At 40.4% G+C, this 26,032-nt stretch overlaps 1 protein-coding gene across 1 annotated transcript in view; it reads left to right on the top strand.

The window, feature by feature from the left end:
- The window catches only part of BANK1 (B cell scaffold protein with ankyrin repeats 1), a 315,795-nt gene that overhangs the window by 6,366 nt on the left and 283,397 nt on the right, over positions 1 to 26,032 (top strand). Inside the window, exon 2 of the mRNA XM_063458569.1 lies at positions 15,127 to 15,238. Coding sequence (XP_063314639.1) covers positions 15,169 to 15,238 — 70 coding nt within the window. The 5' untranslated portion in view covers positions 15,127 to 15,168. The remainder of the gene's footprint in view (positions 1 to 15,126; positions 15,239 to 26,032) is intronic.

The following is a 26,032-nucleotide window of genomic DNA, read 5'->3' as shown; positions in this document are numbered from 1 at the left end:
CACATAGGCCCAGCGTCAAAATCCAAAGTTCTGTAAAAACTGATATGGCATGGTCTCCAATATGGCACTGTAGCTCCACAAAATAGTGCCAAAGACATTAATTGGGGATGTCTTTTTACTCAGAAGATTTAGCTGAGCATAATTTGGAGGTTTTGAACTTAGTGGCACATATGAAATATACAAAATGCCCAGCAAAAATGCAATCCGTATGTAAAAAATGCACAAAATTATTTTTTACCACATACTTTGGCATGTAATGGTAAAAAAATGGGGGCATGTTAAGGCACAATATGCACCTTAGGAGATACCCTGGAGTGTCTACTTTTACAAATGGTAGGCCTTTGTGGGGTTTTTTTGTACAGTCAAACTGTTATAATACCCCAAAATGGAAGCATAGGCTCATTAAATCCGTCTCTCAAAATTCTACTGTGAATACTGAAAAGGACAGGTCTCCTGTATGGCACTGTAGCTTCACGAAATAGTGCCATAGACATACAATGGGGGTGTCCTTTTACTCAGAAGACTTAGCTGAGCATAATTTGGGGGGTTTGAACTTAGTGGCACATATGAAATATACAAAATGCCCAGCAAAAATGCAATCCGTATGTAAAAAATGCACACAATTATTTTTTACCACATACTTTGGCATGTAATGGTAAAAAAATGGGGGCATGTTAAGGCACAATATGCACCTTATGAGATACCCTGGAGCGTCTACTTTTACAAATGGTAGGCCTTTGTGGGTTTTTTTTGAACAGTCAAACTGTTATAATACCCCAAAATGGAAGCATAGGCTCATTAAATCCATCTCTCAAAATTCTACTGTGAATACTGAAAAGGACAGGTCTCCTGTATGGCACTGTAGCTTCACGAAATAGTGCCATAGACATACAATGGGGGTGTCCTTTTACTCAGAAGACTTAGCTGAGCATAATTTGGGGGGTTTGAACTTAGTGGCACATATGAAATATACAAAATGCCCAGCAAAAATGCAATCCGTATGTAAAAAATGCACAAAATTATTTTTTACCACATACTTTGGCATGTAATGGTAAAAAAATGGGGGCATGTTAAGGCACAATATGCACCTTATGAGATACCCTGGAGTGTCTACTTTTACAAATGGTAGGCCTTTGTGGGTTTTTTTTTGAACAGTCAAACTGTTATAATACCCCAAATGGAAGCATTGGCTCATTAAATCCGTCTCTCAAAATTCTACTGTGAATACTGAAAAGGACAGGTCTCCTATATGGCACTGTAGCTTCACAAAATAGTGCCAAAGACATACAATGGGGGTACCGTTGTACTCAGCAGAAGTAACTGAACACATAATAAAACTTTGTACAGGAATAGCACACACCAACTTTACAAAATACACATGAGAAGTTCTTTGTTATAAATTTGTGTGCCAAAACCCCCAAAAAACACAATTTTACTCCAATATTTAGCAGAGGTTGGCGGTAAAATGGCTACGTAGAAAGTGTCAAAACAACCTTAGGTAAATAGCCTGTGGTGTCTACTTTATATAAATATATACTTTTGTGTGGCAATTTTGTTTTCTTTCATGGCTATTAAGCTTACAAGACAAACATACCAAATTCTAAAATCGCTCCACATTAAAAGTTTATTTTACTCCTTGTGCTTTGTGACCTGTAACTACCAAAAAAACCTTAAAATCCCAGACACATTATATATTCTGTAAATCAGAACAACTAAATGAATTTATTTTTAATTACTTTCCTTAACCTGCACTAATTGTGCACACATTATTATTGCAAAAACTGTTACAAAAATCAAGATTTTTCATTTTTTTTTGCATTTTTCTGTATTTTTTAATAATAAATAAGCATTTATGTAAATATATGTTACATCAAATTAAAGCCCTTTCTGTCCTTTAAAAAACGGTATATAATATGCGTCGGTGCAATAAATTAGTAAAATGCAAATTGCAGTTGAACGCAAACAGCAAAAAAATGCAAAAAATGCTTTTGTCATTAAGTGAAAGACAAGCTTCTGAAGCTCTGTCCTTAAGGGGTTAAGAAAACTATTTATCTTGCATCCAAGATAATAAAAACAATAAATACATTTAAAAATGTGTGGACATATTGCACTTAGTACAATTCAATCAACTTTATTGATTATGAAAAAATTAACAGTTAATACATTGTATAAATAACAAAGCACATAGTAATAAAATGCATAATATATCAGGTCCAATTGCCAATGGTAAATAACCTTTAAATACCAAACAATAATCCCAAAAAGTGCAAAATATTATGTACTGACCTAGGACTGGAGACCAAAACATTCCAATGTTATGACTGTTGCCTTTTTCCACGGGATCTCTAAATAAAAAGGCATCAAGAGGTTCATCACTGAACCCAGCTGATGAACAAGATGGATACCTTGTTCAATGTAGGAGCAGTATTCATTCTCACCTGAGTGCATCAATTGCTTGTTGCTCTGAACTGATGCTGAACTTACATATGTGATCCTATGATTTAGGTAAAAATGGCACTAGAGTCCAAAAGCCTGACATACTGGAGGGATGAACTTATTAACATGGCCAATAATTTGTAGGAAAAATAAAGAAATGCTAATTGAGGAAGATGTTCACATTGAACCTACTAGCTTTTCATTGTCATAACCCCAAGCCTACAGAGTGGAGCAGCTGCAGTTTGAGCAGAGGCAATTGCCAGTTTGGAGGGAGCAAGTGAAGCAGCTGAATGGAGACTATTTCCTGTGAAATGGTCAGAGCTTTCATGCCCTTACTTCATTTGCCTCCTTGAGAGCTAGTGGCATGAGAAGAAGACTGAGAAGAAGGCTGTATGACCTGTTTTGTGTCTGGTTGCTCAGTAGCTATTTTCATGTTCAATGTGTGCAAGTGCTTTCTGTTACTGGGATCATTGTGAATGCCAAATGCTCACAAATGTTCCTACAACTAATGGAGCAAATAGTCTTCCTCGTGTTTAATCTCTCCAAGTTGGGTTATCATGCACTTCACTTTAATGCTTGAGGTGCTATCATCCGCTAGCTGAGATCCAATTGGTCACTCACCTCTCCCTTCAAATCTGTTTCTAAATTTGCAAAAGTATTCTAAAATATTTATTTTTTATTAAATTTCTCCTGCTAATGCCGTATCTCCCATTTTTACTCAAATGCCTTTCATTGTAGTTGTTTGGCTCTGCATTATTGAGTAATGTGGTGCTTGCTACCTCTGCAGACAAAAGCTGATAGTGCTCTTTTCCCCACCCTGACAGTCACTAACACTGCAGACTGAATTTTTTGATAAATGCTGTATTATCAACGTAAAATGATTCCTGCTCCCCTCTCTTTTCATTAATACATGATAGCAAAATTTTAATTATTACAAATACAAATGACTTCATTCTAAAACCAACTTCTCTGACTTCAATTTAGTTTTTATCCAGATAGAATTTCAATCTAAATTTTAATCCAATTTTGGCAACTGAGAATTGGCATTGCTAAAATGCCTGATATTGTGTACCCATTGGGATATGCAGTATTGCAGCTGTTTTTGCATGTCAGCACAGTCATAGGAACTATTTTAACAGCATTTTTTGGATGGCCGAATTGCTTCCTCAAATTTTTTTGGGCACATAAATTCGGCTAAGTTAAACTGCGGAATGAACTAAATTATTTAAAAAATATATATATATTTCCCCCTGTTGAAAGAATTTGGAAGAAACACATTTTTACGCCATGCACAATTCTAATACCAGTGCAGTCCTAGAGGAATAGCACAACTATAAGAATGTGATTATAAAGGCTTCCTATCTGGCACCATATTCCCTTAGGATATTGTAAGTATATCCATTGTTGTTAGCATAGACCACTGAAGGCAAAAAAACACACACAATGAAAATAATACACGAATATCACCAGAAAGACCTCTGTGTCAGGGTACCTGGAGTCTCTACCGTTGAGAGAGGTAGAGACTTAGAAGGTTATCCGTCCGGACGCCATGTCTCCTCGGTCTCCCGCGGTTCACTCGGTCTTGCTAACGCCGGCCGCGAGGGAGTCACTTCCTTTTATAACAGAAGGACCGGAGGTAGACGTCATGACGCTAACCCGAAACATCCTGCCACTCAAATCTCGGGAGACGAATCAGGACTCGCCGGAGGCGTGTCTCCTCTCCCTAGCCAGGATACTTAACGGTGGTTCTCTCATTCACTCATTGCCCTGTCGTGGTTCTAGTCCGCCTAGTCACACAGTGCTTTATTATTCACTTGTCTTTTGGTTCTGACCCGGCTTTGTTGTTTACTCTCCTGCCTTTCTGTTATCCTTGACCCGGCTTGTCTCTCGCTTACCTGTCCTCTGTTATCCTCGACCTCGGCTTGTCCCTGACCATTCTATTGTAGTTATACGTTAGTCCGGCCATTCTAAGGACCGGTATACGTATCAGCTACTCTTTGTACTCTGCGTGTTGGATCCCTGACCCGATCCTGACATTACGACAGGGCCATGGATCCTGCAGGTACAAATTGTCAGCTTGGTTCTCCTGATCCTAGGTTTGACGCCATGGATCATAGGATGGATCAGATGGCTCTGGCACTACAGGCGCTGCTGTCTCGCCCTATTAATCCACCTGAGGAGAGGCGTAACACTTCTGCTTCTTCTGTGGGTTCAGGGTTAGAGGTAGCTACTGTAGGTGCTTCTTCCCGAGTTACCCCACCTGTACGTTATGCTGGTTCCCCTGAGAGGTGTCGCGGCTTTTTGAACCAGATCAGTATTCATTTCGAGCTACAGCCCCGTTCATACCCTACTGATAGGGCAAAGGTGGGATTTATTATTACCTTACTCATTGAGAAAGCTCTGAGATGGGCGAATCCGTTGTGGGAGAATGATAATCCATTAGTCTATAACTATAATTCCTTTGTAGCTGCTTTTAAAAGAACTTTTGACCCTCCTGGCAGGAAGGCCAATGCAGCCAGATTACTGTTGCGCCTTAGACAAGACAACCAAACACTTGTGGATTATGCACTAGAGTTCAGGTCTTTGGCGGCAGAGGTAAAATGGAATGAACAGGCCTATATAGACGTATTCTTAAATGGATTATCTGATGTAATACTTGATGAGGTAGCTACAAGAGAACTTCCCGAGAATCTGGAGGACTTAATTTCCTTTATCTCCCGTATTGACGAACGCCTAAGGGAGAGACAGAATACTCGAGATAGAACCGCTAAATCTTTCTCTAGACTAGTACCATCATTTCAAGTTGCTGAAACCAAAGATCCACAGGTTTCAGAACCTATGCAGTTAGGCCTTACTCGTCTCTCAGAGGAGGAGAGACAGTACAGGAGTAGAGAGGGACTGTGTATGTATTGTGGGTTCAGAGGTCATGTACGTTTGAGCTGTCCCAGCCGTCCGGGAAACGCTCGCACCTAAGTTTCTCTAGAGGACAGACCTTGGGTGTTTCGATTTTGTCCTCTACTCATAACTACAAAGAACATAGACTCCTATTACCGGTCTCTTTAACTTGGGAGAAGGGAACTTTAGAAACTATGGCATTGATAGACTCCGGCGCTGCTGAGAGTTTTATCGACCAAAAGTTTCTCACCAAACACACTATCCCATCCCAGTTAAGGAAGACACCCTTGGCTGTTGAAGCCATTGATGGTAGACCTTTAGTTGAGCCTGTGATTTCCCGGGAGACCACACCTCTTTACTTAACTATTGGTATTCTACACAAGGAGGAAATATCCCTACTACTCATTTCATCCCCTTCTGTTCCCATAGTCCTGGGATACTCCTGGCTTAAGAAACATAACCCCGTTATAGATTGGAGATCAGGGGAAATAGTTTCTTGGGGCCAGAATTGTCAAGAGAGTTGTTTAAAGAAAGTGTCACCTCTTTGTAGTGTCAACCCACTTAATAACGCTACTGACTCTACCAAAGTACAGATACCGTCCTTGTATCAAGATTTAAAGGCAGTATTTGACAAAAGAAAGGCTGATACCTTACCACCACATAGGCCTTTTGATTGCAAAATTAATTTACTTTCTGGTACCATGCCCCCCAGGGGTCATGTATATCCTTTGTCCACGAATGAAAACTTAGTTCTAGAAGAGTATATTCGTGAAAACCTAGACAAGGGGTTCATTAGAAGATCCTCCTCTCCTGCTGGGGCTGGATTCTTTTTTGTTAAAAAGAAGGATGGTTCTTTAAGACCTTGCATTGACTACCGAGGTCTTAACAAGATAACCATCAGAAATGTTTATCCGATTCCCTTGATCACCGAGCTTTTTGACCGATTAAAAAGTTCTAAAATTTTCACTAAGTTAGACCTTAGAGGTGCTTATAATTTGGTGAGAATCCACGACGGTGACGAGTGGAAAACTGCATTCAATACTCGATATGGGCACTATGAGTATACTGTAATGCCTTTTGGTCTCTGCAATGCTCCGGCAGTATTTCAGGACCTTATTAATGAGGTTCTTAGGGAGTTTCAAGATGACTGTGTAATTGTATACCTTGATGATATTCTTATACATTCCAGGGATATTGAGACTCACCACAGGCAAGTCAGGAGGGTTTTACACAAACTTCTTCAGCATGGCTTGTACTGCAAACTAGAGAAATGCAGCTTTGACCAATCCCAAACTACGTTTCTTGGTTATGTGATTTCTGGGGAAGGGTTTGAAATGGATCCGGAGAAGCTCCAATCCATACTAGACTGGCCTTTACCTCAGGGTCTCAAGGCTATCCAGAGATTCATTGGTTTCTCTAATTACTACAGACGTTTCATTAAGGGATACTCCTCTATCATTGCTCCCATCACTAACATGACCAAACAAGGGGCTGAGACTAAGAATTGGTCTACTGAAGCTCTTCGGGCTTTTGAGACACTCAAAGAGCTGTTTGCTTCCGCACCAATTTTAGTTCACCCTGATACTACTCTACCTTTCCTACTCGAAGTTGACGCTTCTGAGACAGGTATAGGTGCTGTTCTGTCCCAAAGGTTGGGTGTAGATAAACCATTACATCCTTGTGGATACTTTTCCAAAAAATTGTCCGGTACTGAAAGCAGATATGACATTGGTGACAGGGAACTACTAGCGGTTATAATGGCCTTGAAGGAGTGGAGACATTTATTGGAGGGTACTTTGCATCCTGTTACTATTTTGACGGATCATAAGAACTTATCCTATATTGGGGAGGCTAAACGACTATCATCTAGACAGGTTCGTTGGTCCATATTTCTCACTCACTTCAACTACGTACTCACATATAGGCCAGGTTCTAAGAATTCTAAAGCCGACGCCTTATCTCGCCAATATGAACCTGCTGCCGTATCTGAGCCGGTTTTGTCCTCTATAGTACCCAAGTGTAACATTATCGCTAACACTACTCTCAAAGTTCATTCCCCGCTACTTGATCAGATAAGGAACTTGCAGCATCTGGCACCTAGACTGACTCCGGTTTCCAGACTTTTCGTTCCCCCTGAACTTCAATTGGAGCTCTTACAGTGTCTTCACGAGAGTAAGGTGGCTGGTCATCCGGGTGTCCGCAAGACGTATTCTTTGATCTCCAAGGATTTCTGGTGGCCGTCGTTACGGAAGGATATTAAGGATTTTATCGGGGTTTGTGTAGTCTGTACTAAAACCAAACTACCGCATACGCTTCCTTGTGGCCTTCTACAACCGCTGGAGATTCCTGACAAACCTTGGTCCTGTGTGGCAATGGACTTTATTGTGGATCTGCCGGTTTCTAAAAAACACACTGTTATCCTCACCGTAGTCGATAGGTTTACCAAGATGGCACATTTCGTACCTTTGCCTAAACTCCCGACTTCTCCTGAATTGGCGGAGGTCTTTGCTAAAGAGATTTTTCGTTTACATGGGATTCCTTCTGAGATCACTTCTGATAGAGGCTCCCAATTTGTTTCATGTTTTTGGAGGTCGTTCTGTTCTCAATTAGGCATCAAATTGAATTTTTCGTCCGCCTATCATCCTCAGTCTAACGGAGCTGCTGAACGAACTAACCAGAAGATTGAGCAATACTTACGTTGTTTTGTTTCCGAACACCAGGACGATTGGGTCGGTTTGATTCCTTGGGCAGAGTTTGCGCACAACAATCTTGTTTGTGACTCCACGCATTCAAGTCCCTTCTTCATGAACTATGGCTTTCATCCATCCATTCTTCCCCCGGTTTCTCCTTCCCAAGGAGTGCCGTCGGTTGATGTCCATGTGGCCAACTTGAGGAAGTTGTGGGATCAGACTCGACAGATTCTTCTACACAATTCTGTACTGGTAAAGAAACATGCTGACAAACGTAGAAGGGCGGCTCCGAATTTTGTTCCAGGCGATAGAGTGTGGTTGAGCACTAGGAATATTCGTCTTAAAGTTCCTTCCATGAAATTCGCTCCTCGTTATATTGGTCCCTACAGGATCTTGACTCGAATTAACCCAGTGGCATATCGTCTAGCTCTTCCAGCTACTTTACGCATCCCGAACTCCTTTCACGTGTCATTGTTGAAACCTCTAATCTGTAACAGATTCTCCTCCACAATCGCCCCTCCGCGCCCTGTTCAGGTGGAGGGTCAGGAGGAGTATGAGGTTAACTCCATTATTGATTCTCGTGTCTCCCGGGGACGAGTACAATATTTAGTTGACTGGAAGGGATATGGTCCTGAGGAGAGGAGTTGGGTACCACAAGAGGATGTTCATGCTCCTCGTCTTCGCAGGGCATTTCACTCCCGCTTTCCATCTCGCCCCGGCTCCTTCCGCCCGGTGGGCGTATCTGAGGGGGGGGGTACTGTCAGGGTACCTGGAGTCTCTACCGTTGAGAGAGGTAGAGACTTAGAAGGTTATCCGTCCGGACGCCATGTCTCCTCGGTCTCCCGCGGTTCACTCGGTCTTGCTAACGCCGGCCGCGAGGGAGTCACTTCCTTTTATAACAGAAGGACCGGAGGTAGACGTCATGACGCTAACCCGAAACATCCTGCCACTCAAATCTCGGGAGACGAATCAGGACTCGCCGGAGGCGTGTCTCCTCTCCCTAGCCAGGATACTTAACGGTGGTTCTCTCATTCACTCATTGCCCTGTCGTGGTTCTAGTCCGCCTAGTCACACAGTGCTTTATTATTCACTTGTCTTTTGGTTCTGACCCGGCTTTGTTGTTTACTCTCCTGCCTTTCTGTTATCCTTGACCCGGCTTGTCTCTCGCTTACCTGTCCTCTGTTATCCTCGACCTCGGCTTGTCCCTGACCATTCTATTGTAGTTATACGTTAGTCCGGCCATTCTAAGGACCGGTATACGTATCAGCTACTCTTTGTACTCTGCGTGTTGGATCCCTGACCCGATCCTGACACTCTGGTACCAATATCCACTGCCTTACCTGATTCTTTTGTATTTTCCTAAAGATTTTCTCAAGGTCCTTATTAATATATAAATGGGGATTTTACTTCTATATGACGGAATAACTCGTCATTAAGCTATAACACAATGGAGATTTGTTTTGTCTATTTTTTAAATATTGATGATCATGTACTGTATATTTTTGAGTCATAATGTAAGAAATGTAAGAAAACACCCACATTTTTTTCAATGTTTTCAATAATATTTATTGCACACATTTGTAAACTGCTTGTAAAATTTGTAAAATGCGCCAGTTTTGTAGAAGGGGGAAGACCAGTGCTTTTGTAGAAAGGGGCTGGTGAGAACCTTCTAGAAAACTCCTGCCCCTTTCTACAAAGCCCCTTGTCTCGCCCTTCATATAAAAACCCTGCACCCCGATCACATAAATTTCATACACTCCCTACACATAAAAACCCTGCACCCCGATCACATAAATTTCATTCACTCCCTACACATAAAAATCCTGCACACCCCCTTAATAAAAAAACAAAAACGTGCACAACCCCTCTTAATAACAAAAAACCTGCACACCCCCCTTATAAAAACCCTGCACACCCCATTAACAAAAAACACAAATCTGCAGTGCACATCCTCCCTTAATAAATAGAATACTGCAACCCCCTTAATCAAAAAACCCCTGCACCCCCATTATTTAAACCTCCCCCTTTAATTCTTTAATCCACAGCCCCCTTTAATTAATCCTCACTCCCCCCTTAATTAATACACCCCTATTAATTAATCCACACACCCCTTAATACACCCCCTTAATTAATACACCCCCTTAATTAATACCCCCCTTAATTAATCCACACACCCCTTAATTAATACACCCCCTCAATTAATCCACACACCCCTTAATTAATCCTCACTGCCCCTTAATTAATACACCCCCCTTAATTAATACACCCCCTTAATTAATACACCCCTTTAATTAATCCTCACCCCCCCTTAATTAATACACCCCCCTTAATTAATCCACACCCCCTTAATTAATACACCCCATTAATTAATCCTCACTCCCCCTTAATTAATACACCCCCCTTAATTAATCCTCACTCCCCCCTTAATTAATACAGCCCCCTTAATTAATCCACACCCCCTTAATTAATACTCCCCCTTAATTAATCCTCACATACCCTTAATTAATCATCACTTCCCCCTTAATTAATACAGCCCCCTTAATTAATCCACACACCCCCCTTAATTAATACACCCAGTTAATTAATCCACCCCTTAATTAATACAGCCCCCTTAATTAATTCACACCCCCCCTTAATTAATACACCCCCTTAATTAATCCTCACTTCCCCTTAATTAATACACCCCCTTAATTAATCCTCATACCCCCTTAATTAATCCACACCCCCTTAATACACCCCCTTAATTAATCCTCACTCCCCCTTAATTAATACACCCCCTTAATTAATCCTCACCCCCTTAATACACCCCCTTAATTAATCCTCACTCCCCCCTAATTAATCCTCCCTCCCCCCTTAATTAATACAGCCCCCTTAATTAATACACCCCCTTAATTAATCCTCACTCCCCCCTTAATTAATACAGCCCCCTTAATTAATACACCCCCTTAATTAATCCTCACTCCCCCCTTAATTAATACAGCCCCCTTAATTAATACACCCCCGTAATTAATCCTCACTCCCCCCTTAATTAATACAGCCCCCTTAATTAATCTACTCACATTTTGATGATGCCTTGACCGACTGGGTGCCTCACCGCCCGGATATTGGAACCTTCAGCTGGATATCCGTGAAGGCGGGCTGACGGCGCTGCGCACGATGTCTTCACGTTACGCGACGCCGCGGCCCGCAACACTCCTCCCCCTTCTCCTTGAAGTAAGTCCCGCCGGGCCGCAAAGGTGCTGCGGCTGTGTGCAGCCGCTGCAGCGTAATGATGGGGGGTGACACATGACACTGGACGTCATGGCACCCCCCTAGTCAGTGCCCCCCCCCCCCCGCCCCCCCTTAGTACGCCACTGGATGGACATACTGGGTATCTCACAATAGAAAAAAAAAAGATGAACCATTGCTACACACTTTTAAAACATACAGAAAAAAATTATTTATTCTCTGAGAATCAACTACAAATGTGTTTTAATCCCAATAAAAAAGCCAACAAATAATAGACAAAGGCTCTTCAGCTTAGTTTGAGGCATTTTACTTTTTGCAATTATAGGAATAGCATTAGCAGAGCACAGATACTGACACCTTGGATGTAAGAAAGCAATTGAACTTTCACCAAGAGGTCGAGTAGTAGTGTAAAAGGTCAGAAATGTGCTGTCAATCAGACTAAACCTGCGTTCACTCATGACTTTATAATCAAAAAGAAACCTTAATAAATGAGCTTTCACAAACTGAAAAGGATGTCATAGAACAATTAGTAAGAAAAAAACACAACTAAAAAATATTTTCTGTTATCTATGGTCTTCCATTTAAATTCAGAGCCCTTATTACGTATATTATGATTGAACCCATGTCTAGTTCGGTTAATAACACTATAAGTCTAAACAGATCATATACAGACAAGAAGATAAATGAAATGGGTTAGGTATACAAATTTGCACCATATTTGTGTGAATGCCCAATTTTCTTATGTATAAAACTGTTGCTCCACTTTTGCACAATGAGTAATTTGTTTTCTGCAATGTAAAAAAACAAAAACAATCTCTTTCTGACACTTTTTTTTTTCACTGACGGTTTTACCATTAATTACATTCTCAATATCAGACTAACAAGCAATATTAAAAAAAAAAAAAAAAAAAAAAAAAAAAAAAAAAAAGGCACATTTACAACTTGCGTTTTTTTTTTTATTCCTTAAACACAAAGACCTGTTTCAGGAAATACTCCACTTTGACTGTAGCAGAACATTTTGTCTGGGAAAAATAAGGTGTACTCATACACCTGGTTTTTATAGTGACAGTATCACTATTAAAATGATGAAAAAAGAGGTGGAGAACAAAACTGTTGTGAAGAGCACGAACTAGGATACTGTGGTACAGACAAAAATAAAATATTGACACAAACATAAAATGCAACAAAATGTTGAGAGTTTGTAAAAACAGTTGCACCGCTTCTCTTCAATCATCCCCAATGTTTCTATTTCTCCTCCTAATTTGCAATGTTTGCCATGGCAATGCCTGGACATATATGAAGCATCAAATTAAAAAAGGTAATGCAATTGATTTTCAATGTTGACAGTGTAATTTCCAGAGAAACGAAGATCCCCTTAATTAAGCTGTTAATTGGCACAAAATATATATATTTATAAACATATATATATATGTATATATATATATATATATATATATATATACACACACACACACACACGTTGATGGACAGGCATTCACGCCAGGCTGACCAACCAATCCTAAGACCAGCCCTACAGGCTTTTGGGTGGCATCAGTGACGTGGTCATGTCACTGGCCTGCGCCCATCCCCACCTCCCACCGGTTTCCCCATTTACAGGATGAAAATGTTGGAAGGCATGTGAATATGAATGTAAAACTCCAAACAAAAATACTAATTAAAGTGTTTGCAAAATACATATCTAAAATTAATAAAATATGGGTTATGGTACATTCTAATCAACAAAGTAGTTAATAGTGAACATATCTATATATGGCATGTTGCCTAAACTCTTTGTGGTCCATATATGTTTAAATAGAATCTTTCTCTCATGTAGATTTCATGGTATATATCACCAGCATATATCATACAAAAAGAATATAAATAAAGGACAAAATATTCATGCAATTTTAGAAAATTGTATTCTATATTTAAATATATGGGCATCTCTAGATTAAATATTGGACCTACGGTTATTGAAACCTCAGAAATCCGTGAGCTTGTCAGTGTAATTTTATTCTTAAGAGAGACAAGATTAGGCACACTTTTTCTAATTTTCTTTTTATTAAGGTATATAATGCATAAACAGAAATCCTGTGTATAAGTAAAATACAGTTATCTCAGAGAAGTGTCTTTTACAGAAGCATTCAAGTTGACTCTAGAGGAGAATCATAAGTAGTGGACAAAACCTATAAGGTAGGGGAAAGGGTTCCTATTTCCCAAATCATTATCAGCAGTAGTGCCCTGTCTTCCAAGAGTTGGAACAACTCTTCCTCAGCGATGAGGACTGTTGGTCCCCCACAACCACTGCCTCCGCCTCCACCACTATTAGTATTCAACATCAGCATAGTGGGATTAGCAGCATGTCTGTGTATGTCCAATTCACCACCTATGAGGCAGTTGTTTTTTTCTCCACCCTCTTTCATATTGCAACAACGTGTGCAGCTGCTGCCAATGATACTGCAGCACCTTCTACTTTAAGCATTGTACATTTTAGGTGCCCCCTCCAAGAAGGAACTAAGGGAGAGTGCAGCAGAGCCTATCTTTAGTAAAGACTTAGTGCAGAGTGCCAAAGTAGTCTCCCCAATGTCTGGTTGCGGTGATGAATACAGTGATTATAATTCTGTCCTCCCCACCACATAGATCTTTTACCTCTGGCCTAGGAGCTACTCAACTATGTGTATGACGAGCCAGAGGAATTAGAAGAGGAGGTCTAGAGGGGACATACTGCAGCCCAGTATTTTCTCCAGCAGCTAGCGTGCACTCACCTACTGTACTTCTCCAAGTCACTCTGTATCTGCTGTATAATTGTGTTACTGTACAGGCAGTGTTGCAACAGCTTAAGGGCTGAGGGTACAATGCAAAGTTTGGCATTAGTGTCATTATGAAACACCATCTGCAAAATTTACTGATAGAAGAAGGAGCACACAAATGTACTAGGATAGACAGCAAGTCCACTGATTATGCACAGTTGTCACAACCTACCACCAGCGCTACATTATCCACTACTACTTCTACTACTACCATAACTTTTACATAGAGTATTGGAGATGGTAGTAGATAGTAGTCAAAAAAGGCAGGTTGAAAAGAACTAGTCAGACCTCTCGTCATATGGTGAATTAAAAAATAGAAAAAAAAAATTTCTTGTCTAGCTTCTACAACCGGTGCCAATTCCACACACTTGGATTCACTGATTTTAGAATTGTTTTACTGGTGATTTCTTTTTTTAAATCTAGTAAGAGAGGGATTATTTGTTTTGTAACGCGATTCTGTTCCATTGCTTGTACTTTGGAGATTTCTGACTTCCTCCCTCGGTAATATACAGTGTGTGGTACAGTTTGCGGCACAGCTGAACCCTGACTACTCTGAGTGTGGTAGTAGTAGTGCTGCCGGCAGGGCACAGCATCATTGAAGATAAAGTTTTTTTTTTTTTCTTTAATGTGTCCCGTGCAAGTGCTGAATCACTGTGTGCTATGTGCTATGTAATCCACCAAGCAGCAATCCATTTTTCAACACAAACATAAGGCGGTGTGAAACCACTACAATGAAAGCCATGTTAAAAAAGGGGGAGCAACAGAAACTTTTTACAATCAATCGTTATAAAAGTCTTCTCACTTCCTATATTTTATTTGTTTTAATTAAGATATATAATAATCACATTTTGGCAACTCAGATTTGTCAATGCAAAACTGCATAATATACAATGCTATATAATAATACACAAATTAACATTTGTGAAAACATACAATGCACACACACACACACTTGCATAAGTCATGTATGCACGCATTGCATCTTCTATATTTTAAATGACAACAAAGTTTTTTAAACTTTAAAATAAATCACTTTCATATGTGTTACGTTTATTTTATTTTTTTAGGCATTTAATGTTTATTCCTTAAAGGACCTCGATCTGGTGTTGATGAAATCACTGCATAAAAAGATGTCTTCTTGTGAATTCAGTCTCCACGAAATTATACAACATGCTAACAGTAAGAATTTCTAATTTATTATTTTAAAGTCAGTATTATGCAAATCAAGGATACAGTAGAATGACTTTTTGAATAATGCATACATTATCATTCGTCTGTCTTATGGCTTTCCTATTGCACATACATTTAGTTATTATTTTATACTGCTCAGGGTGTGCAACTGAAAATGATAGTCAGCCAAACAAGTATTTGAAAACAGTTGTAATAATACTAATTAACTTGGGCTGCCTTTCGCTAGCTAAGCAACTTTTGCTTCCCATAACATTTTCTGAATATATATTTGGCAACATTAGCATCTTCCTGATATGTTCTGTAGGAGCAATATTACTAATAGTTTGGCTGTTTTTGCGTAGATTTTCCCAGGTGGATATCTGGGGTTAATGGGGAAGGAGGCAGCCTAAAGCTAAATAGCCAAGTAACCCTTCCCACAACTATATACTATATAAATCTTCTTTTATATATCAAGGGGCACCTGTCAAGGGGTGGGATATATTAGGAAGCAAGTGTATTTTATTTCATGTGTTGGAAGCAGGAAAAATGGGTAAGCTAAAAGTTCCGAGGGACTTTGGCAAGGGTCACAGAATGATTGGTAGATGACTGGGTCAAAACATTTCCAAAAGGGCAAGTCTTGTGAGGTGTTCCAGGTATGAAGTGTTTAGTACCTACCAAATATCATGCACAAAAGCACAGCAGGTGAACCAGCATCAGGGTTATTGTTGCCCAAAGCTCATTGATGCACGTGAGGAGCGACGGCTAGCCCATCTGGTCCTATCACCCAGAAGAGCTACTCTAGTGTAGATTACTAAAACATAATGCTGGCTATGATAGAAAGGTGTCAGAACACACAGTGAATCGCAGTTTGTTGCACATGGGACAGTATAGCCTCAGATCATTCAGAGTGGACGTGAGGATTCCTGTCCACCACTGGAAGTGCCTTCAGTAGGTACGTGAGTGTCAGAATTGGACTATGGACCAACAGAAGAAGGTTGCCTGGTGTGAAAAATCTCATTTTCTTTTAGATCAGATGGATGGCCAGATACAGTTACAAAAAAAAGTATGTGAACCCTTTGGAATGATATGGATTTCTGCACAAATTGGTCATAAAATGTGATCTGATAATCATCTAAGTCACAACAATAGACAATCACAGTCTTCTTAAACCAATAACACACAAAGAATGAAATGTTGCCATGTTTTTATTGAACACACCATGTAAACATTCACAGTGCAGGTGGAAAAAGTATGTGAACCCTTGGATTTAATAACTGGTTGAATCTCCTTAGGCAGCAATAACTTCAACCAAACGTTTCCTGTAGTTGCAGATCAGACGTGCACAACGGTCAGAAGTAATTCTTGACCATTTCTCTTTACAGAACTGTTTCAGTTCAGCAATATTCTTGGGTTGTCTGGTGTGAATCACTTTCTTGAGGTCATGCCACAGCATCTCAATCGGGTTGAGGTCAGGACTCTGACTGGGCCACTTCAGAAGGCGTATTTTCTTCTGTTTAAGCCATTCTGTTGTTGATTTGCTTCTATGCTTTGGGTCATTGTCCTGTTGCAACACCCATCTTCTGTTGAGCTTCAGCTGGTAGACAGATGGCCTTAAGTTCTCCTGCAAAATGTCTTGATAAACTTGGGAATTCATTTTTCCTTCGATAATAGCAATCCGTCCAGGCCCTGATGCAGCAAAGCAGCCCCAAACCATGATGCCCCCACCACCATACTTCACAGTTGAGATGAGGTTTTGATGTTGGTGTGCTGTGCCTCTTTTTCGCCACACAAAGTGTTGTGTGTTTCTTCCAAACAACTCAACTTTGGTTTCATCTGTCCACAAAATATTTTGCCAGTACTGCTGTGGAACATCCAGGTGCTTTGTGCAAACTGTAAACGTGCAGCAATGTTTTGTATGGACAGCAGTGGCTTCCTCCCATGAAATCCATTCTTGTTTAGTGTTTTACGTATTGTAGATTCGCTAACAGGGATGTTAGCATTTGCCAGTGACTTTTGTAAGTCTTTAGCTGACACTCTAGGATTCTTCTTCACCTCATTGAGCAGTCTGTGCTGTGCTCTTGCAGTCATCTTTACAGGACGACCACTCCTAGGGAGAGTAGCAGCAGTGCTGAACTTTCTCCATTTATAGACAATTTGTCTTACCGTGGACTGATGAACAGCAAGGCTTTTGGAGATACTTTTATAACCCTTTCCAGCTTTATGCAATTCAACAATTCTTAATCATAGGTCTTCTGAGAGCTCTTTTGTGCGAGGCATCATTCACATCAGGCAATGCTTCTTGTGAAAAGCAAACCCAGAACTGGTGTGTGTTTTTTATAGGGAAGGGCAGCTGTAACCAACACCTCCAATCTCATCTCATTGATTGGACTCCAGTTGGCTGACATCTCACTCCAATTAGCTCTTGGAGATGTCATTAGTCTAGGGTTTCACATACTTTTTCCACCTGCACTGTGAATGTTTACATGGTGTGTTCAATAAAAACATGGCAACAATTCATTCTTTGTGTGTTATTAGTTTAAGCAGACTGTGATTGTCTATTGTTGTGACTTAGATGATGATCAGATCACATTTAACGACCAATTTGTGCAGAAATCCATATCATTCCAAAGGGTTCACATACTTTTTCTTGCAACTGTATGTGTCCGTTATTTACTTCAGGAAAATATGCAGCAGTATGCACTATTGGGAGAAGGCAGGCCTGAGGAGGCAGTGTTATGCTCTGGGCAATGTTCTTCTGGGAAACCTTGGGTCCTTGCAGTTAGGTGATGAAACTTTGACATGTATCACCTAGCTAGAGATTGTTGCAGACCGTGTACACCATCATAGCAGTGGTTTTCCCTGATGGCAGTAGCCTCTTTTATCAGGGTAATGCACCCTGCCACACTGCAAAAATTGTTCAGGAATGGTTTGAGGAACATGACAAAGAGTTTGAGATGTTGCATTGACCTCAAAATTCTCCAGATTTTAATCCGATTGAACATCTGTGGGATGTTCCGGAATAACAAATCTGATCTATGGAGGTCCCACCTAGAAATCTGCAGGAATTAAGGATCTTCTGCTAATTACTTGGTGCCAGATACCACAGGATACATTCAGAGGTTTTGTGGAGTTCATGTCATGATGCATCAGTGCTATTTTGGCACCATGAAGGGGACCTACGTCTATCAAGCAGGTGGTTTTTTAATGTCGTGGCTGATCAGTGTATATCTATATGTACACACATGAAGTCGGATGTTAAAATAGAAGATCCAAAATAGCTAGTATGTGTGTAAATTTCATGATATTCACGTAAGATAGTGATGTAGAAGAAATGCAGTCAAATGCCTTAATGTTGATAAATGCTAATGCTTATGACTGGAGAAGACTGTAAAAATGTAGCTGTAGGAAGGAAGTGTTTCTCAAGATATGTTGTGTAATGAATTGGTTGAAAAATTTGTATAATTGGGGTGGAGCCTGACTGCCATGCCAAACAGTCGCATGAAACCGGAGCTCCAGACCAAATTCGAACTTTCAGTCCTAATCCCGGTAACTTGGCTGGGTTAACCAGGCTAATTACTCGCTGTAAGCCTCAATGATCTTGTGGGAGCACAGTCAAGAATAAGCTGATAATCTTGGCACAGCGGTGGCAGCTAGACCGGGTTACGGCCTGGGCAGTGGTGTGGGAGCGGGAGAGGCGGCCGATCTCTTCGCCCACTGTTCCCTTGGGCAGAAGCCTGCAGCAATTGCAGACCACCAGCTCTCCTCCCCCCACCGTATATCCCGGTACAAGCAGGATATATAACGACCTGCAGAACTTCTTGCTGAGCAAAAAGCCTGGACAACGTCCTGACAAAAATGGCAGACGCCATGCAACTCACTAAGGGCTCTTTGACCTCATGGCAAAGCGCAAGCTGGCCACTCTGGACCAAATATTTTAAGCCTTCTGGGCCTAGGTGAACGCACAGATACACACCTCCCCACCTGCAAGACAGATCATGCATGTGCCCTCACCTATGGGTGTTTCATGTTCCACAATTGTCGGTTGCCACAGGAAGGCAGGCATCGGTAGCCCTTTGAAACATGGGCGACAGCAGGGCAGGCCTTGCAGTGTGACACGGAGAGCCCGTCTGCCATACTGTCTTCACCTCCGAGGTTGGGAAACTGTATTGCTGGAGTACTTCAGCAATTAGCCGTTCTCGCTTGCAGTCCAGAACCGCGAGAAGAGTACGTGTGAGCCAGCGAATACCTACTGTCCAGTACCTGGTGCCCACTGAACCTCTGGCATCCCCGCTGTCTGATGCTGTGAGGGACTGCACCAGAAGGGAGTCGGATGATCGTGACCATACTGCGCTGTTCCCACCATCTGTAGCTCAGAGTGGACCTGGTGCCTGGCAAAAATCTGCAGTCTCTTTCATTTACCTACATTGCTTATTTTTTTTTTACTTTTGTGTATCAGCATGTGAAAGAACACTCTCTATCTGGTCTATCTGTTTTTTTTATTTTCATTTGTTTACCACTTTACATGCAATATCTAGAAATTCATACTAGTCAGTCATGCTTTTCTTGTGCCTCTAGACTGATCTGTTTAGCATGTTATAATAATTATAAAAGGTGCAGTGCCTCAGATGTTATATATTATCTTGGAGTTTAAACACGCTGTGGATCATACACAACATGTACCACGTCCACATAAGCTTGTATTTTAATCCATGCACCCAAAAATATAGAATAAAAAAGAAATTGGTAGAGTTAAATGGTTGGGAGAAATCATTTCCTATAAAAGTATGCTGTTAATAGCTATGGAACATATGGTTTCTCTCTGCTTATGCAAAATACATAGGTTTACAAGGTGACCAGTAGTAATTATATGTAATCATAGTGTTAGAACCTGAAAAACAAATGTAAATACTGTCCGTACATGAATTGAAAAAACAAGGGCATTGTGCAAACATGTGTGATTTTGTATAATAGGGAAAGTACATGTGTTGATTATGGATTAAATGTGTTAAAATGATTCATGAAACAGATGTCAAATTTGTGTATAAAATAGAAATTGCATGATTTAATTTTATTAAAAAAAGGATTAAGTTGAAGATGCATCCATTCTTTTATGAATATAAAATAAAGCATAATCTAAAAGGGACTTCTGTTTGTCACATTTTCTTAAAAGTGACATTATCTATTTCTAATATATATATTCTATATTCTAATATAAGAGGAACTTCTATTTGTCACATGTCTCTATGCTCTAAACACCGTATTATGTCCATTCGGACAAAATCTGGTGAAACTGACCGAATTCCAACCACATTGGCAATTCACAGACCAAAATGCAGTCAGGCTTTGGTTGGTCTGAACCCATTTTCAGCACAGGAATCGAAGATATATCAACGACCAAATGCATCCGGCAGTATGCATATTTCCAATTTAACATCTACTTGCTTTTTGCAAGTTAAAGGGTTACTCCAATGTCCATGAGAACTTCTGCTTTTTGAAATAGTCACTGAGGAAGAAATTTAGCTGCACAATATTTTAGCTGGAAACCCTCTTACTCCTACTGCTATCTTCATTGATTTGCCCAGCTCTAGGGCACTTCCCCAAGCAGGACAAATCTCTTCCATGATGTTGTAATGCTGGGTTTGTTATAAGCTAGTTGAAGTCTGATGTCAGGACTCCCTTCCTATACTTCCCATCCAGGGATAGCAGCACAAGCCAATAAGTTACCATAGCAACCAGAGTACATGCGCTGCAATTGCTACGCACGGAGAGCAGAAGGACACCTGTAAGTGGTCTCTTGTACTCTCCTTTATCAATCATTTCCTCAACAAAGTGTCTTTTCTGAAGAATTGATTGATAGTTATGTATAGTAATGACTAAATGATTACATATACTGTACTGAAAAGTTTTAACAAGTAATTTAAATTTTACAATACCTTTCAGACCTCGCACTGAATATACACTTTGTGATATGATGAATCACATTTACCAGTAATAATTCAGAATATAAAATGTCATGGTGTACATTATTATTTATACAGTATGAGCATATTCCTCTGTGCTTTATACCATAAAAAAAATAAAAAAATAAAAAAAACAATACTGACAGAGCATTAAGATGAGGAGGGCCCATCAGAAACAAGTTTACGATCTAGAATAATCACAGATTAATGTTAACTGTACTGTCTTCTGAACATGTGATATGTGATCTATTAATTTATGTATATAGAAAGTGGAAACACTTTGTGCAGAATTGCCTGCTCGTATTACCTGCCACCAGTACCCTTATCATGATTCAATACATTTCTTCTGTTCCTTTTACAATCTTTAGAGGTTGCATATAAATTAGAGCACATCCATAGACTTTCATTTTTTTTATCTTTCAAGGCCACAGTATTACTGTGATAAATTAAAATATTATTTATTTACTCTTTAACAACACATACAAGAATCTGAAGGGTTAGCAGAGGTTCATACCTACAATATTGCTGCAATTTAAGTTGCCATTGATTGTTCTAGGAAAGAAAATGCTAAAATAAACCAGTTCTTAATCTGTCAAGCTGTGATCAGTCTAGGACCCTTAAGTGTTTCTGCACTGATTACTTCTGTTTAATTAACATTCACTGTTATTGATCACGCATGGAAATATTACCTGCTGGAAAACTGCACAGTTCTCAAATTTAACAATGATTAAAAACATTCGGTGGTTTATGTTCTCTGCAATGGTATCTATTATTCACACAAGCAATATAAGTCATCTGCTAGCATACTATGGTCAGGCATGTTAAAGGAACACTACACAAAGCTCCATAAAGCTTAGTGTAGTGGATATGGCGGTTATATTGTCCTGGCGCCCTGTAAGTAATCACAATTCTATTGAATGAATTTACTTTTCACTTAAGGGGCTCGCCTGGTGCCGCTCCCAGCCTACACTACTTACATTGGAGAGCTGAAAGATCCTGCGCTGTGCAATAGATCAGGTGACTTGTCTCATTTTACCCATACACTCTACCCCATTTACTCCATGGAACAAAGGAGTTCAAGATATCTTGCCAAATTGGCGAACCTGGACAAAAAGATAAACTTACCTTTACTCGCCTTGAAAATGGATCGAATAGAAGACTCTCTAGGTTCGAAATTGCTTATGTACTAATTAGATCAATTGCACGAGGCATGCTATATCGTAGTTATTTAGAAGGAAAAACAAACCTTACCTTGCTTCAAGCTATTACCAAGAAAGAGGTGCAAGTAAATTGTATAAACCACTCACCTCAGAGGTAAAAATCTTTCTTGTCCATTGTCTAGATTTAAGGAAATATATCCTGTTCATATTTTAGCTCAGAGAATGTGTATCCACACTGCAATCCTACTTGAGACAAACTGATGTGAGTGATGAACTAACCTTTGACAAAGTCAACATTGCTTGTGCAAAAGAAATTGAGCAAAAAAACCCACTTCATAGCCCGAAAGTATCCAACCAAAGCATGTTTAAAGGGACACTAAAAAAGGTAATTGGCACAATAAAATGAAAATTGCGGTTTACTTCCGAAACGCGGAAGTGCCGAAAGGTCACATGACTATTTTAAATCGTTTCAAAACACACTTTCTCACCCTCGTTTTAGATTTTAATGTATCAGAATCATGTAATAGTATTATTATCTATGTATCTATTGAGTTATTTATGCTTTTTTTTGTCAATCTGTATTTTATTGAGGCATGGTAATTGGGATACAGAATAGAGAGAGGGAAATGTGCATTTAGAATACAGTATAGGGTTCAATAACAATGGTAGCTAACATTTCCTTAGTATTCGTACCTCTTTTTTATATGTTATGGTTTAACGTCGACATGTAAGCAAAACAGAAAATAATATTAGCAGAATCAGGCTGGGTCCAGGCTAGTCGGCAACAGTGAGTATTACAGTTGTTTAGTTTCAGTAGCTGAAGGGTGATATAAGTGTTGAACTTGTCGCTTTAACATTTGTCGCTGTAATATTTGTCGCTTTATCATTTGTCGCTTTAACATTTGTCGCTTCATCATTTGTCGCTTTAACATTTGTCGCTTTAACATTTGTCGCTTTAACAAGTGTCGCTGTAACATGTGTCGCTTTAACATGTGTCGCTTTAACATGTGTCGCTTTAATATGTGTCGCTTTAATATTTGTTGCTTTAACATTTGTCGCTTTAACATTTGTCGCCTTATCGTCAGACTTTTTAGTAGTATCAGAGCTTAAAGTAAAATAATAACTTAAAGTCATAAGCAAGGCAAAGGCTTAAATAATAAACGAAATAATGAGCTGAATTATTAAACAGCATAAGAAGAATAGTGTGCAGGGTTTGCAACAACAGGGGAGATACTAGTAAGGGTTTTCCTGCACATAATGTATATCTAGTAAGTGTGACACCCAGTGGCTATTGCTGAACAATGAAACTCAGAGAGTTTACCCAATACCCATGCTTGCGACTGGCAACTCATATCGAGCCTGAGTCCCAACAGCTTTTTGTGTCCCTCTCCATTGATCCCAGGCTGCAGTAGGGGCCAGTTTACAGTTCCCATTGCTTCTACTTGTTGTGTCACCATAGCCTGCATCCCGGTTGTTTCATTAGTTTAAAATGTCCACTCCATGTTGGTTCCATATCTGCTTGGTGAGGGTCCGCGTTGGCCTGCTGGGCAGCCCATCAGTGTGCAGTGCAGCCTGCCACATTGGGATGTAAAGTATGAAGTAGAGGCGAGAGACCTTCAAGATGGGTGCTTGGGCGCTGGATGTTAGGGCTGGCTGCCTGGTGAGTCCGGTAGCTTCCTCTCGGGGCCGCTGTGTTTCATGGCGTGCGTGGGGAGTGCTCGAGGTCAGCCCCATTGTGGGAGCACCTGGCTCGGCTGCTGGGTCGGTGGTCGTTGGCGAGGATAATTGTTGTGTGGTGTGGCAGGTCGTCTAAGCCGCTGTTTGTGGGGCCACAGTGCAGGACAGGCAGGTCCTGGGTTCTTTTAGCCCTCTGGATCCATGCGTTGGGGCCTTGTTGGTTTCTCTGACCTGTGACAGAAAGCTTCCGCTGATTTCAGCGCACATGTCTTCCGCCATTTTGGGCGCCGTGGCCAGTGGCAGCTCTGGGCTCGGGTTGCAAAGCCTCTGAGTGAGTGAGGACCGGGATCGGCCCCCCCGGTCCAAAGGGGGGGGAACGGGGCCAGGTCCACCTGAGTCTCGGCTCCCAATTGGGCACCATGTGGCAGGATAGTGGGGCGGCGGCCGGCGGCGGCCCCAACTTGGTCGTCGAGAGCTGTGCCTCCTGGGGACTGTAGCTCATGGAGCCAGCCTCTCCCTGGAACCGGTATCCCTGTGGCGCCTAAGACCCGCTCAGCCGGTCAGTAATTCGTTGATTTTCCTTATTTAATGCGGTTTATGTGATCTGGATTGCAGGAGCTGATCTCGCATGCGGCCAGCCAGCTCGGCGGTCCGGCCCCACCCCCTATTTATGCATTTTTATGTTTTAATTTTGTTCTCATTTCTGATTGGATGTTCCAATTTTTGGATGCCAAATTTGAATTAATTCTGTTCTTATATAACACCTATTAGCCAGGTATCACTGTTATTCCATTTGAAAAAGTATTTTTGACGAAACGCATTATGGATATTTAATATTGTGCTCTTTTATATATATTAAAGTATTTTTGTTCATTTTATTGTGCCAATTACCTTTTTTATAGACACATAACCTTTTTTACCCTGGCTTTTTAGTATTATTTTAATCACCTTTTATTGGTTTTATATAAAACCTTTGAAAAACATCTCTGGAAGTTTCCTGTACTAAAAGAAATCCTTAGATGGGGATAAATCCACCCACGCTGTCATCACAGAGCAGTTGGTCTGCTCTTGTCTTGTAAGTACATTCTTTTATTCTTTTATTAATATTACCATACAGTGAGCACTATTGGTTGTCTCTTTTTATCCGAGACAACATTGACGGAGAGGATTCCATTTATATCCCATAAGCGGGGATTAAACCGCTGTATGCGCTTCACCCCAGAGCTGGTTATTAGCTCTGGCAAATGTGAGTTTAATACTATTACTCCTTTACGTCCACATTTGAATTTTACATACTGCACCCTTGGTTGTCCTTCTCTCTTTTTATCTTTCATATAAAGTGGATCCACTACAAGAGTAGAAGACCTCACCACCAAAGACCATTTGTAAGGATAAAATATTTGGACTTTTTTCCTTTTTACTGGACTTTTTATTACTGATTGTGGCGCAGCCTTTTTTATTGTTTTTACTTGTCCTATTTTAAAGGGTTTGAGGGATTCCTTTTAAGGTTGCTGCCTATAAGTTAATTAAGCGCTGTCTCATTCTTTCATTTTTGAGAGATGTTTCAGCTGCAATTCAGGCAACTGGAGAACTCCATGATGTGGCAGTAAACAGTCAGAACATGCCTTACATAGGGTAGATGGAATTCGCATTTAATTTAGTGTCAGATGATGTGAAAGCAAAATAACTCATCTTACCTGTGTACATGATGAGGAGTAGACATCATTAAATAATATTAATAATAATTTACAATGTATAGTGCTTTTCTCCCTGTGAGACTCCAAGCACTTTACAAATATATAAAACAGACATAAAAGTTAAGAGTTTCCAATAGTCAGATGTGTTGACTAAATGTCTGAGAAAAGAGGTGGGTTTTTAGCTGGTTTTTAAAAGCCTGTAAGAATGGTGCCTCTCTGATTGAGCAAGGTACAAAATTCCAAAATGTGGTGGCAGCATGGCTGAATGCCCGGGAACCTGGGTTTGTCTTTATTCAAGGCACTGACATG

This window comes from Pelobates fuscus, chromosome 6, assembly GCF_036172605.1.
Source record: "Pelobates fuscus isolate aPelFus1 chromosome 6, aPelFus1.pri, whole genome shotgun sequence".
In the NCBI taxonomy this organism is placed as follows: domain Eukaryota; kingdom Metazoa; phylum Chordata; class Amphibia; order Anura; family Pelobatidae; genus Pelobates; species Pelobates fuscus.
Note: the sequence above shows the minus strand (reverse complement) of the source record. Positions and strands in the feature narration are given on the sequence as shown.